This window comes from Patiria miniata, unplaced genomic scaffold (genome assembly GCF_015706575.1).
Source record: "Patiria miniata isolate m_02_andy unplaced genomic scaffold, ASM1570657v1 HiC_scaffold_27, whole genome shotgun sequence".
In the NCBI taxonomy this organism is placed as follows: domain Eukaryota; kingdom Metazoa; phylum Echinodermata; class Asteroidea; order Valvatida; family Asterinidae; genus Patiria; species Patiria miniata.
In genome coordinates, this window is record NW_024037066.1 from 900,549 (window position 1) to 916,057 (window position 15,509).

The 15,509-nt window shown below is 40.4% G+C and overlaps 2 protein-coding genes across 3 annotated transcripts in view; one reads left to right on the forward strand and one right to left on the reverse strand.

Moving 5' to 3' along the window:
* The first annotated feature begins 40 nt into the window (after positions 1–40).
* Positions 41–5,395, forward strand: LOC119734243 (39S ribosomal protein L27, mitochondrial-like). Its single transcript, XM_038207618.1, has 4 exons — positions 41–192; positions 1,517–1,660; positions 3,475–3,545; positions 4,813–5,395. Exons 1-4 carry the CDS (start codon positions 135–137, stop codon positions 5,014–5,016), a joined length of 477 nt encoding a protein of 158 aa, XP_038063546.1. The 5' UTR covers positions 41–134; the 3' UTR covers positions 5,017–5,395.
* A 5,347-nt stretch (positions 5,396–10,742) lies between these two features.
* Positions 10,743–15,509, reverse strand: part of LOC119734203 (transmembrane channel-like protein 7) — a 33,718-nt gene continuing 28,951 nt past the window's right edge. The window contains exons 15-17 of one of the 2 annotated variants that reach the window (XM_038207560.1): positions 13,605–13,760; positions 12,572–12,650; positions 10,743–11,086 (exon numbers count right to left, since the gene is read on the reverse strand). In XM_038207560.1, the coding sequence (XP_038063488.1) occupies positions 10,904–11,086; positions 12,572–12,650; positions 13,605–13,760 (418 nt within the window). In that variant the 3' untranslated portion in view covers positions 10,743–10,903. The remainder of the gene's footprint in view (positions 11,087–12,571; positions 12,651–13,604; positions 13,761–15,509) is intronic. The other variant, XM_038207561.1, reaches the window with a different exon arrangement.

The window sequence follows — 15,509 nt, forward strand, 5'->3', positions numbered from 1 at the left end:
GCGGGCAAAACACGTGCGCATTTTTATATACCTACTGCATGTCTAGTCCCCCACCTCAGCACATATTATTACTCATCAAGTAAACGCAAGATAAGGTCTCTGACTAGAGGTCAAAAGTCAAATAACAAATCATCATGTTGGTCCGGCAAATCTCGAAGCTTTTCAAAAGCCCTCTGAAATACATCGAAACTGGTAAGATCAGGGGTTGAAAACATACAATTATTGAAAGTGAAGTATTCATTACTTTTTACCGAATAAGGAGCTTATGGGGAATTTTTTGTCGCACTTTGCCCGGCCATAAAACGTACCGCAATTCACTTGTCACCGACTTCTGAGTTCACAGTGACAGTGCAGGGAGGGAGTAATTGCAGAATACCCCGCCACTCGGAAATACACCCCTAAAATCACTGGCTACGAGGTTGGAATCACTGCAAAAGAAACAATTCAAGTCCATTGCCAGCTACGCGGATACTGAGTGGGGGTCCATTATTTGAGAACGAAGCAACACAAAATGAATGGGAGTTGCTGAAAAAAATTCTAAGTCCAAACCAACCACCCTGTTGGCGGCTACGCGGTCATACGAAGTGGGAGTGCAATGGAGCATGACGCATACTCGGCATAGTACATACAAGTAGCGCTGAGAATGTTTATTGAGGTCAATTAGCCGTGACCTCGTAGCCGGCTACGAGGTGGATAGATCGAGTGGCGGGGTATTCTGCAATTGTGCCGCAGGGAGGCATGGAACGACTGGGCGGGGCCGGGGGGGGGAGGGGGTGCAAATAAGTTGCGGGTCAAAGCAGTATCGTGATGCTACTTGAGTACTTGTTATTTAATATTAAGAAATGTAGTTACCTGACACCACTTTCTTCATTGATATGTTCTAAACGGAATTGTGAAAATTATAAACTTTTTTATTTTCGGAAAGAAACTTGCAACCTGACACCACGCGCCACTTTCTTTCTTTATATATCATCTCAATAAAGGTTTGTCATTGCAAAAATGTTGAGGAAAAAATGTTGCAACCTGACGCCACTTTTTTCTTCCTGTATCATCTCAATAAATATGAAGGTCAGTCATTGCAAAAATGATGACATGAACCTGGGACAGAGAAACATTTCAATTTTGTTAGGAAATACTTAGAAAATGTTCTTGACTCTTCATAGACTTTGTACACAACCGCTGAAGTGGCGTTTGGATACTACATTCTTTCCTTATTTTCTAATCAAACTCGTGGAAAATGATTCTAAATTTCGGTTCCACTGTGGAATGGAAGAACCGTCATCCATGCATGGATAATTACTTTTTCTAAATTCCTCTATCATGTCTTATGGTCCCACATATATGTTCATCGTTATTTCCCAACAAAACTGACCATCGTCGAGGATTTAGTATTGATTTATGCTGATTTTGTTTCAAGTTGCTTTTTCTCAGAAAGAAATTAAAAGTCCAGTTTCAGTTCCATCCAAATGTGAGTTTTATCATGAAGTATTTCCTTTACTCACTGTACTGACTTCAGGTTTATGGTCAGCGGCCTTAGAACAAGTCCGTCCGGCGTTGAGCCTATGTGGTGTGAGATGGGCATCAAAGAAGGCTGGCAGCAGCAAGAGGAACCATGGAGGCAAGAGCCCTGGCCAGAGACTGGGCCTCAAGAAGAATGAAGGTAGGGTATGGCCATGTCTGAATCAATGGGAACATACCGAAATTAACATGCACACCTATGGAAGCCACTGGCTAGCGGCTGCGGACCCTGGCTAGCGGCTGCGGCCACTGGCTAGCGGCTGCGGCCACTGGCTAGCGGCTGCGGCCCCTGGCTAGCGGCCGCGGCCCCTGGCTAGCGGCCCCGGCCCCTGGCTAGCGGCCGCGGCCCCTGGCTAGCGGCCGCAGCCACTGGCTAGCGGCCGCAGCCACTGGCTAGCGGCTGCAGCCGTTTCCTTTAGACTTGTGTGTTATTGCTAGCCGCAGCCAAGTGATTCAGACACGACCTATCGTACAATGTCTCTAGCTTCCGTTTCATCATGCAAAGCCCTTCAAAGGTTTTTGAAACAGTGGCTTTGTCCACAGCAATCGGCTACATCTCTCAGTCTTCACAAGAAAGCCTTATTGAAATGTCCTCCTATAAATTCCCTTCATCTCTGGCTGGAAAATTTAACAAAGCCGTCCAAGCAGTCAATATCAATCACGTGACTGTTTTTAACATTTGAATGTATGCTGCCTGTATAAAGCAGGACTGACTGGCTGTGACTGTTTGTAGCCTGATATATGCGATAAGTGTAGGAGATTGATATTCGCCAGTTGTACCTATGTACTAGTTACTTGTATTTGTCTGTTGATGGAATTTGACTAGTCACCGTGCCTACAACAAAATGTGATCTGACTGTAGCTGACTAACATGTGTATAAGTTATGGGAAGGAGCGGATTGAATTTTTGACTGTCTGTGACTGACCAAACAGTTGGAGGGTTAACCCTCCTATGCAAACACACACATTCTGTGCCAAGTAGTCCTTTCAGTCAAAATCAATCAAGTCACTGTTTTCAACAGTTAAGAGCTGCCAGCCTGCATGAAGCAGGATTGACTGGCCGGGACTGTTTATGTAACTTGATACAGCTAGGCTTTGACTGAAGGTGATTGATAAGATAGATGTGCCAACCATTTTTTTGCTTTTGTCTGTTGACTGAATTTGACTAGTCAGAGTGTTTGCTTGAAATAGGATCCGACTGTTGGTGACTAGCCTGTATAAAAGGTATGGCAGGGGAAGTGGATGGAAGTTTTGACTGTCTGTGACTGTTTAAACAGTGGGAGGCTTAAAGTAGATTCAGGAAGCCTTGTATCAAATCTCTCCTGGATCCTTTAAAATACTAAAAGCTTCTGGATGTTGGAGGATGGAAGTAGGTTGAGCCAATCCACTTGACATGGGATCACAGGCCTTGAAATTTGGTAATTTTTAGGGTAAGGCCATTTTGGCCTTGAATGGAGCGCAATTATAGAGGGTACCAAGGCCAGTAGGTAGGGCATTAAGGCCAAATAATATCTGCAGAAGGGGCATGGGGCCGGCTAAAAAAATTGTGAATATTACATCGGCGATCGTGTAGTGATGGGCCCCTCTTTAGTTTCGATCAAATTAGAGTCAAGGGTGTTTTTTATCATTCAAAAAATTACCTTTTCAACTTATATTTGTATTTCAAAAAGGGCACGACGGCCAAGGTAAATCTGGGGCAAGGCAAACCTGGCCGTGAAAACGGGGATTTTTTTTGTGGGGCACCTCGGCCAGTAAGAAGGCAACGACGGTACTGGCCGTCGTGGCCGTTGTTCATTTCAAGCCCTGAGATCAAGTGCATTGTGAAAGTTTTAAGGATTCAGGGAGGTTTCTTTGTTGCTAGAGTCATTCTTGCACAGAGCCTTAGAATAGTTGGTCATTTTGTTGAGTGATGTGATCGGGAAATTGATTTATTGATGGATGTGATTTGTTTTGCAGGATGCTATGTGCAGCCCGGTATGATTCTGGTCAGGCAGAAGATGGCATTCCGATGGTACCCTGGGAACTTTGTAAGTATCACATAAACATGAAGGCAGTATTAGCAAACGCAGAGCCTTTTCAAATGTTTATTCCTAAGAACCCTCATCACCCTGAAACAAATCTACATTATAAGTTCTGACCCCCCCCCCCCTTTGCTAGATTAATAGGAATTCATTTCTGGCATCTACCCAACTTGTGTGAACATTTGACAAAGTTTCGTAAAGTTGGATTTTTTGGCCAGAAATTAGTATTTTTGATGACCGCGGATATGGAAATCTTTTCAGATTTTGACCATTTTGTGTAAAAAACTGAATGTTTTTTTTTTTTCTGGATGCTGACTGTAGTGAGCTGAAATCTCTTGGGGATTCATTTCTGGCATCTACCCACCCTGTGTGAACATTTGACTTAGTTTCGTGAAGTTGGATTTTTGGCCAGAAATTAGTATTTTTGATGACTGCGGATGTGGAAAACTTTTCAGATTTGGGCCGTTTCGGGTGAAATCTGAAATGTTTGTTTTCCCCCTGGATCCTTTGATACATAAATTTATATTGCATACAGGGGATGTAAAAAGAAATGAAACCCAAATGTCGGGACCATTGTTTCAGTTAATATGAAAGGATATGAAAGCCCAATTCGTAAGCTTTCTTTTAGTACAAGAATCATTCAAAAAGAGGTAAGTGTTCTTTCAGCCGAACGAAAACAAATCACATAGGGATGAGTGTGAATTGTTTCATTTTGCTGAAAGAACGCACACATTTTTGGTGATCCGTGGACACAACTTTGAACTGGAGGTTGTGTTTAAAACTCCGTAACTTAAAGAGTACATGAGTGATTTGAATGATTCTTCTACTGAAAGAAATCTTATGAATTGGGCTTTCATATCCTCAATTTTGAAAGTGCTACATGCAGAACTTCACTCAAACAATAGTCCCGACATTTGGGTTTCGGGTTTTTTTTACTCACCCTGCAGTCCTTCTGTTCTGAAAATCACAGGCGTGTGGAAAAAGGCCCACCTGGATTTTTCCAGGCGTGTGGTTTTTCTGGGTGTGTGATTTTCTAGGTGTGTGATTCTTTGGTCCAGGGAAATTCAGGCGTGCAATTATTCACACTTCTTGGGAAGCTTTTAGGCGTGCGACGGCGTGGGGGTGTGATCGCACGCCTCAAATCAGAAGGACTGCCCTGTATTTTAGTATACACGACACCACACTGATTTAAGCACCATGAAAAATATGTAGAAAGGCAAGTTTTTGAAAATGTTTTAAAAAATGCAAGCATTTTAATTGTTTCTTTCTTCAGGTTACAACAGGGCGTGACAGGACCCTATCGGCCCAGGTGGCAGGTACCGTCTACTTCACCCAGGAGCGGTGGAACCCTAGACCAGACACGGAGTTTGGGAGATCCGTCGCCCCTACGCTGTCAGACGAGGCAATGACGAGGACATTTGTGAACGTCAGGCCAGAGCCGGAAGTGGGGAACTTCAAACTCAAGGAACAGATCTAACTTGGCTGTGGACGCTGTGGTTCGCTGTTAGAGACTCTGTGGCGAAACAGAAGATGACGCTTTGTGGTCGCCTCGAAGGGACTTTGTGGATTTGCACAGTGGTTCGCGCATGTGTTGCATGGAGTTTCCACTACCCATGGTCATCCTGAATGTGCACAATGTCATAGCGTGTCTTCGCGTGGTCCACAAGGACACACATGGACAACGGAGCTGAAAGTCTTCCATCTCTCGTGCGTATTTCAGGGTTAAGGGCTACTCTTGCCCATGGAGACCATAAATACGAGACTAAAATATGCTGTCACAAATTGCTTTGATATTTTATTTTATTCAATTCTTATTTTAACTGGGTAGCCCATTCAGTGGGATCCACTGATCTCCCATGGGGCCCAGTAAAGAGAAGACAGTGTGAAGAAATTACAGTTTTAGAGGTGGGAGGAACACCACCGAAGAATTTTCTAAGGAAAACCCACGGGAAAGATTTCCATACACGTACGTCACTTTCAAAAGTCACTTTCGATGGTTCTCTCATCTATTTTCCCTCCTGGACTCTCACTCTCTACCCTCCTCCAATCCTCTTTATTTACCAGTTACTTAAAGGGAATATACAACATTTGCAAACATCCAAAAATAAAACTACCAAGTTTTTACGAAATACCTTACTAGGATGTTGGTAAATGACAGTCTAAAGCATCCTGTAAAATTATGGCACCTGGTGTGAAGTCATTTTCAAGAAAATGGTATTTTTGTATACATTTCCAACGGTGGTCAGCCGACCACCGTTGGAAAAACCTAACTATTTTTCAACTTCTGCTCCAACTTAACACTGTTTCAGTCCAAATTTGGTTTGCTATTGGTTACATGTTCATGAATGGGTGCAGGCCAGCTAGACTGGTTCCCTTACCTTACAATTTTCCGGCATCTATAAATTGATCCATTTGATCTTTAGTGGAGTAAAGGAACCAGACTACTCGAACATTTTTGTTTTTCCACCTTTTTCGAACACAAAACTTCAAACATGTCAGTGTAACAATATTTGATCTATTATACTAACCCCTCAAATAGTTCATTTCTGGAAAATTACAGCAAAAGCCAATGATGTACATTCCCTTTAATTCAAACCTGCAATCTTGCTATTTAATCACACCAACCTTTTGAGATTTTGTTTTCAGTATTCTACCACATTTGTGAATTTCAAATACGCCTAAATGAAAAAGCCGCTACAATGTAAAATACATGAACAATGTTTATAGCAAGGTTTAACATGACTTTTGTTGTGACATTTAACAAAATACACATGCAACTGTCTTGTTTTCAATGGAAAAACCTTTATTTACATACAATCACACATTTTCCACTCCAATCCTCAGACAAATGTGAATTATTACCAGGTTAGGAGAGCAGGCAGCTTTTTATCTCAGAAAGTCAGAAACATCTCATTTTCGCTTTCATCCAATGCCAAATTCAAACCAGCATGACAAAATAGCGGAGAATACATTATCGCAAACTGTGAAATGCCCACTAATCGTGACTTAAAATATTCTACATATCGGTGCAAAACTAAACCAGAGTTTTGAAATACATGTCTTTTTTTAAGTAGCTCTCCTTTATTACAGAAAACTCTGCTACTATTTCCTGCATTGTTTATCCCATTTTTCAGTGAGTTGGCACACAAGCATGTTCTGGAATGGGAAGAGCTTTTTCAGTTTTTCACTCAATGCTACACAGTATATTGTACATGTTTGTGCCAACACCAATTCTGTGATTGGTTTTTGTGGATGGAAATATTTTTTCAGCCTATGTATGCAAAATGTTTTGATATTGTTTGATTTACTTGTCTGCAAAAGTGTCATATAAATTTACCTTCCAATTTCATATTTTAGGATTTTTGTTCAGTTAGGTTTTTTTTTTCAGGGAAGTTACCTCGAATGCAAATAACAAAATATGTGGAAAAATTGTTGACTTCATTATGTGGACATTCTTTCGCTGTTTGTACACCTTGGAAGTACTAGTGGATTAAAATTTACCAATAAAAAACCCCAAATCTTCGGTGGTTGTGACCGTTACTTAGTGTTTGCCTACACCACAATGCCCAAAATACTTGCTCTTGAATCAACTCAGCGACAATGGCTTCTCTCAGCAAGGTTACTTGATATCTAAAATTAAGTCTAGATCTTTATCCGTTTTATCCCTGATTGATGATAGGCACACCCATTTCAGAAAAGCATCCGTGAAGGATAACTGATAGAAATCCAACATTATAACAATCGTAACACAGGCAATTTAACAATTCCTTCACAAACTGATTACAATTTTGGCTAAAAAAGGTTACAAATTATTAACAGGAATTTCCTTAAAAGATTACATCACACCGGAATAAATACCAATCCAACTTCACAATAATTAAGTCATTGTTTCTTTTGGTTAGATTAACAATACTGCATTTTCAAAAATATTTGCTGTACAATTTGGAAAAGAAACAAACTGGAGGCACTTGATTCGTTCAAATAAAAAAAAAATTAAAAAGAGAAAAATTTAATATAAGTAATGTTTTCTGTTCACACCATTCTTAAAAACAAGAAAAGTGTTTGGGTTGGTTTTGCGTTAAAAAAACCCACACAAACACGAAAAGATTTTGGGTTGGTTTTGGGTAAAAACATCGTAAGTATGTAGCCGATCTACACAAAAATACAAAAGGCAATTCATAAAAGCCTATTTTGATGAGCGAAACACTGCAAAACTTTAAAGCTGCTCAAACTTTTTTACTGGAAATTTCAAAATGCCATGTATAACAAGTGTTAGAACCTTACAAGCAAGGAAAGTTTAAAGGTGGAGAAGATCATTTGCAGCTATCCAAAAAAGTAACTGACCAAATCATTTTTAAAAAGCATATTTAGTTTAAAGATAGTAATGGCACTAAACTCCCTGTGAAATTATTCCTTCTGGCATGCTGTCATTTTGAACAAAACAATAAAAGAAGGCCATTCCAAAGATGAGTCAAGTGACGCATTTTTGGAAATTTCCGTTAGTAGTTGGTTTGCAATGGGGCGAATCCGCAAATGTGTGCGCTGCGTTGACACAACACACACGTGTACGCAGTTGCTATTATTCATCGGTTTGGTACGTTGACATCGCATAGCTGTGATCGGCTGAATGAGAACGTGTTCAAAATACATGTATGACTCGGCAACTTTCAAATTGATATCGAGATCCTAGAATATTGTATTCTCGGAATATGCAGCATTTCACAGAGCTGAAACTTCATCAGGTTAGTTGTTAAGCACCCGTCTTTAGATTTTGAGCACTTTTGTTGCCTCAAACAAAAAACATTTCGCAAATGACAAATGAGCTACTCTACCTTAAAGTTTACAGCGACGAGTATGTCGAAAAATGCTTTTTATACAGAACAGTCGTGAAAATATCGAATTTTTTAGTTTTAGTGCAAAAATAGTCCTAATATTCATACGCTGAAACCCAACTACATATTTAGGAGCAACAAGAATGAAAATGTTAACAAATTATTGCTTGCTAATCGACTTATCAATTAGGCTCCGCCCCCTAAGGGCGTGTACAAACAACACGATTATGCATGCATATTATTTGGTAGTGACATCAGGGCTGTGATTGGTCAACACCTCAAGGGGCGGGGCTTAATGGATCAGTCCATTATATTGAAAAAGGGGTGACCAAAAAGCATGAACATCAAAAGTGATATTCAATTGCAACTCTTATTGCTACGCTTAACATATCTAAAATACATAAAGCATTGTAATGTAAGAAATAAGTACAGAATACATAGAGCACATTGCAGTAACTAGAATTATAAGAATATTTCGGAAAACTATGAACAATTTATACAGATAACTCCTTGTCCCAAATCTATATAATACACAATGCAGACATGTTTCATCACACAATTATTAAAATAAATGAATAATCTGTTATTTACAAAGGTGCTTTCGTTGCCAAAACAAAGAAGAAATAACCCAAAATGATATAATAAAATCATAAAAACCAAAGAAAAATATTACCAAAAATAAAAAAACAACTTAAGATTAATATTACCAACCAAAATACTTGGTACTTTGTATGGCATATGATATGATACAACTGTTTTGAATTTGCAGTAAGTTATTTTGAAAGTTATCTGAAAAGAAGACGTTACCCAACAAAATTTAAAAAAAAGTATTTGTATCAAATGATAAGTGTGTAGCTTATCAAATGTGGATGTTTGTGAAGTATTGACAATATGCTTTAAAAACTGGACAAACAATAGGAAGACACCTGGGGTTTCTTTTGTCTGGGAAGATACAGGCATAACAGGTGGGTATTAAATCACACAAAGTATTCGAAGCTGAAAACATTAAAAACATAGATAAAGGCCTTCAAAATATGCACCTTTAATGTGACGTTCGTTCAATTTTCATCTATAACTATAAGACGTTCTCGTCAAGGTACATGTAAATGGGCCTTATGCATGAGTTGGCCATTTTTGTCGAGTTCCCTGAATGTATTTCATACATTGTTATCTGATGAATGGGATGGCACCAGACTATTTATGCAGCCTTATTTTATTGTCATTTTTTTTTTTAATCTGGCTTGAAACATTATGGACTGTTTAGTTACAAATTTTAAATTATTCATTGAAGCAGACTTGACTTAATTAGTAATTTACTTGCTTTCATTTCTCTCCGCAAGATCCAAAAATGAAGATTTTACCTCACTGTTATTTCAATATGGCCGACTCACGAATAAGGCCCCTGGCAAGTTACAACCAAATCGGCCTTACAGAAATGCACCTTTAATATGACGTAACATGTCACATTGATGATGTCATCATGACGTCCTTCAATGTTCATCTATAGCACATCCCGGTCTAGGTACATACCAAGTTGTAACCCACTCAGACATGTAGTTCTGTAAATATAGGCCTTCAAAATATGCACCTTTAATGTGACATCACATGACGTGATGACGTCATCATGATGACGCCACATCATCAGATGATGATTAATGACAACACAAAGTTTAAAATATATCGTATTTAAAAGAGTTCCCAAAGTGACTTGTACAAAAAAAGTGTACAAAACCTATGGGAAAAAAGTGGAAGAGGAATAAAAATGAAAGAAAAAAAAGAGAATTGAGAGGGTTAATATGGACACATATCTTGTGGACATTTTATTTGATGTGTGCAAATGTGAGCCACATGTATGACAGCACCGGTAAACATGCGTAGAAAATAGCATTTAGTGCTGTGGCCTCGTGAAAATAGCACTGGAGTGCTTTGGCCTCGTGGTTAAGGGCACTGGATTCGTGGTCTGCGGGTAAAGCTGCAGGTTGTGGGTTCGAGTCCAGCCTAAGGGTCATGTTGCGTGTGCCCTTGGGCAAGGCACTTTGTCACGCACTGCTTCTCCCCACCCAGGAGTAAATGGGTACCTGTGAGGGCAGAGATGGTTTGCGTGGTTGATTGTAGCTGCTTTGCGCTGAAGTGGCAGCATCGAGCTGTATACTCCCCAGGGAGCTGAGATTGTCTTTCAAATGTTTTATTGGCCTAATGAGCAGGGTAATAATGATGTAGCGCCTTGAGCACCAGTCCTGGTGGATACGTGTGCTTTATACACACCCACTGTTATTATCAGTTTTATGGAAATTGAAACAGTATAAATTAAAAAATTTGAAAAAAGTTAGCGTTGCTAAGAAGCCAATAGACCCCGTACATGCAATGACGTAATGGCTTTGTTTACATATGTGCATTCCTATGGGAGCGAAGTCGGGACGCCAGATAAAGTGGGGACCGTCTACTACACATAGGAAAGTGCACATGTAAACAAAGCGTGACGTCATCACGTCTTAGGCCTATTAACCGATGCCAATGTTTTGAATTTTGTTTTTAGGATTGAGTAGAGAAGGGGTGGGCGTCCATGGGGCCGCCTCCTGACCAGGCCTGGGAGGGGTGCTTCGGGGGGTGAGTCTTCTGGCTCTTCTGGGGTAGGATGTGGCGCTTCTTGTGCCCCTTGGTGTTGGGTTCCAACTCGTGGAGACGCGTCAGCAGAAAGTGCTTGTCACGACCCTCCTGGATTGTGGGAAAGAAATGTTGTTGTAACAATGGCTTGACCTCATGACATGTTTACATGGTTCACGCAGAGGCATAGAATTCAATTCAACTCAATTCAGTTGACATTTATTTAGCACTCTCCAATAAACCAATACAAAGTTGGATAATCTAAGTGCAGTGCCCATCTAAAATGTGCATGTTCGGGAAACGCAAATTGCTTTGCCGCTGGTATAGGTTGCATACTTGCAGAGTTTTTGAGAACTGCTCGTGCAAACAACGCACGCGATTCAATGGTGTTGTTTTCACAGGTTGAACGCACACTCAAGTCAAAGTTTGTGCCAAGTTTGAAGTTCGACCGCCTACAATGGTCGCTCAGTCGACTGCAACAATAACGTGCCCGTGTACATACGAAAACATGGTACGCAGTGCTATGCACCCATACTGGACAATGTATCGCTCTACAATGCACGTGCGCGTCCTTTTTGCATTGTTTGCGTCATATTGAGCACGCGCGCTTTAGCTTAAACATGACGTAAACATTTAAAAAGAACAGCAGTGCGTGGTGTTATGTTCTAAGCTGCCACGTTTGCCTCCGAAAAATACTGCTTTTTTGCAGCTTTTTCGAGAACCCCTCGTCCAAACCACTTCAAACTTGGCACTGCACATTCTGTGGTCCCGAGCAATACACCCGCCGATTTTCAACGTCATATGGTGCCCGGTTCTGGAGATAATCGACGGACAGACAGACAGACAGACAGACAGACACACAGACACACACACACACACAGATTCCTGGAATTATAGTAAGGATAAGTACAATACAGTGATATTTAAATAAACTAGTACAAATGTGAAGGTAATTACCACCAGAAAAAATAATGCTTTGAATCTAATTGTTTAAATTAAGATTGATAATAGCAAGCGAAGTTGAGAACAGAGTAGTAGAGGAGATTACATGGCTGTTCACATAAGCCAAGGCTTGTAGGTGGAACAGCTTGGACAGACTATACAACGTAATCAAAGGAACAAAAAGACAGACACGATCGGACACACAAACAACAGACAAACAAAACCAATGTATGTAACATTATAAACCAAGCTGATGCAAGATTAAAGGGAAAAATGCACAGAGATAACAATGAAAATGAAAGAAAAACTAAAAATTGAACATTGGAAAGAAAATAATTCAAATAAATAGTAAACAAGCAAACTGTAACAAAATATTTTCAATTTCAGGGAAAACAAAGATGTGAAATATTTCTTACTCCGTACAAACACTTTTTAAAAATAATTTTCTGAGTGTACAAATGTCACAGACAGACACAGCACAGACAGAATATGACTTTTTTTCTGTTCTTTTTAAAAGATTTTTCTAAAGTGTTTTTTGTTACATGTGATTCATGTACAGATGAATTAGTATCACGTATAAAAAATGGTGAAATTGTGACCGGTCTGCTGGACTCTCGGCTACGTGACAGGTACCAGTGGACATTGCCAACTCACCATGATAAGCTGTTCTTTCAGCCGGTTCACGAGCTCATTGTGGGCAGAGGCGATGGCGTGGTAGTAGTACAGTATCAGTCTGAATAGAAATGCAAATATATGGATGCATGTAAGATAAGAAGATTAGATATCCCAAGGTAATGCAAAGTTTTGAATCGGACAAATTAATAAAACCTTTTCTGTGAGAAAATGACAAAATTAAATCTGACATTTCTACATTAGGCCAAAAAAAAACGTCTCCAGTTTCTGGTATGCACGCTGGCAAAATTAAAAAGTTTTTTTTTCAATGTAAGATGATGTCACAACCGCCAAACTCACTGGTTTGACTGGAATCCTGTTGCTGCACAATTTTAACGTTAGATGGCGTTACAATCGAGTATAAGCTTTATGTGGCCTCTCTGGACTCCCATATATTTTGCACTAAATTTAGTCGGGCACCATTTGCAGTCATCAGCCGACATTTGAAGAAAAAAAATGAAAAAAAAATAATAAAAAGGCGCGTCGCCGCACCACTTTCGGGGCAAGCTCCATACCAGAAACCAGCGACTTTTTTGGGGGGGCCTTAGAGACATTTAAATATTAAAAGAAAAAAGCATGTTTGATGTGTTGGTTGTTGAACAAAGTAAAACCAACCCCGGAATATGCTCATCTCAGATTTATATGGTACAAAACTCAAATATGAAAATTTTACCATATCGACAGTTTTTACAGTTCGCATCACATTGTGTATTGAGCCAACAGGTCTCTCTCAAATGACGTCACTTCCTACGAAGAAATTTCGAGCAACATGAGCCCGTGTTTAGAACGTTTTGCACACTGCGTGACATTGTCAATGTCTTGTCTCTACCAAGCCCGACTCAAATACAAAAAAAATCTATAACCACACTCCAGATTCCAACATATTCTACATCTGGCTGTGGGAGGAACAGCTAAACTTTCAAGAGCAACAGCACACAGTATAGGGGAAAAAATGCATCTAGACCAGTGATGTCTCGCCCACTGTGCTCCCTCCCTCTGCTGAATCAGTACTTACAGGAGAACGACAATACACGGCACCACAAAGGCCGCCGAGCCGATGAACTTGAAGACTTCCTCGAAGAAGTTGTTGAACTGCTCAATGGTTGTAGTGATGACAGCCCACATGGTGACTTGACCACGGAAAGGGCCACATCCGCGCGATGGCTCAATACTACAAGAAAACATGGGGACAAAATGGATATAAACCGGTCTGTTAAAAACAAGACACACCAAATGAAGAACAAAAATGTAGACGGATAATTCTGGGGAATAATGATGTCCTTTATTCCCCACCTAATTCCCATAATAATTCACGCGGACATAAAAAGAAGGTGTGACATTATAGCGCCCTCAAGTCAACCTGCGATTTGCTTGTGCCCCCGCAGAACCGACGGCATCAAGCATAAAAGTCATGCGCATGTCACGAAACTCAGAAATTGCGTGATTATCGTGGAACAAGCAGCAGCTCGACACAAAATATTCGCAACCACGCTCGTGTCGACGATTCCACGGCATATAGACGTGATCAGGTGACTTCTTCACAATGGCGATAAGCATGCTGATAATCAAATGATCTTCCACAGCCCCGTCTGTACAATTGGCTGCCATGATCGTTATAAAACTATACATTTGCCGCACGCTGATCTGCTGCACAATGAAATAAGATGATCTGGTTGCCCGCAAGACGTCATAACTTCACACAGGTTGACTGCGATTGATTCGAGTTCCGTCGCAGTACAGAAGTTGAAATTTTTGCTTACCCTTACGACTCTTGATTTTTGTGTTAGCATCAACTGATGCCGATCATCTTAACATCATGGCAGTCACACTCAGGTTACAAAAAATCGGCAACTGATATGGTCGGCAAATTGGTTGCCAACCATTCTCTGTTGTCGCAAGGTTGATTTGAGGGTGGCTTATAAAGGGAACTGAAACCTGCAAACGTCTGTATCGGCGCTCTACTAACTTAGCCAACTCCACTACTTACAGCCTTATGTTGATATAAGATTTGAGGCTTTGCATGGTGGGGTATCGTTTTGGTTTGCAGTAACACCATGTGGTAATAACTACTGCTTAGAAGATATTTAGTTCTGAAAAGAACTTGTCCTGCTTATTATCAACTTTGCTAAGTAGTTTTTTGTTATGATAAGAACAGCCCTGCTGTAAGTTCTAAACGACCTTGTCTTTGGTCTCAACGTTTCGACTAGCCTGCTCTAGTCATCGTCAGGAGACTCTCAGAAATTGCCTTATGTTGGCTGTCTCCCTATTTATCAAAATCACTTGTTCAAATCTTGTGTGTTCAAATCTAGCTGCAGTCAGTGTTCATTGTTCTATCAAACATAAAAAAGATCAACAAATTAGAAAGCCACTCTACATTTAGAAAGGGGAAAAAACAAACCAAACTTCAAAATGTTGCATCATTATTAGTATTAAAGTCAACGTAATTCCATCAGTAACATTTGGTGTCGGCATTAAAATTTTAATATTAATTGCAGCACCTAGGTTAGCCTTGGTCAAGGCGCTAGTTGTTATTCATCCCGGCCGTAGCGCAGTAAACGATATCCTCGCTAGCGCTATGCATGCGGTGCATTAAAAATACAGCGCGAACAGCGACCTCACGCGGCCACCATTTCTATGCAAATCAGTTGGACCCAATCTAGCGCCTTGGTTCAATCGTCGGCAAAAGCTCATGTTTTTCTTTATTTTGCGCTGGATTTCTAGCGCATGACCTCGTACCTCGTTCCTGTGACAGGAACCACAGTTTTTGTGCATTGGTGCCGTGTGCAGACACACAACGTGTACGTGTATGGATTATGTACGGTGCCACGTTTCACTATGCAAGTTTCCACGCAACGATCGACCAATAAGAAAACGACATTTAAGGTCAGCTAAGGGTATTAACATAATGAGCACCACCCCC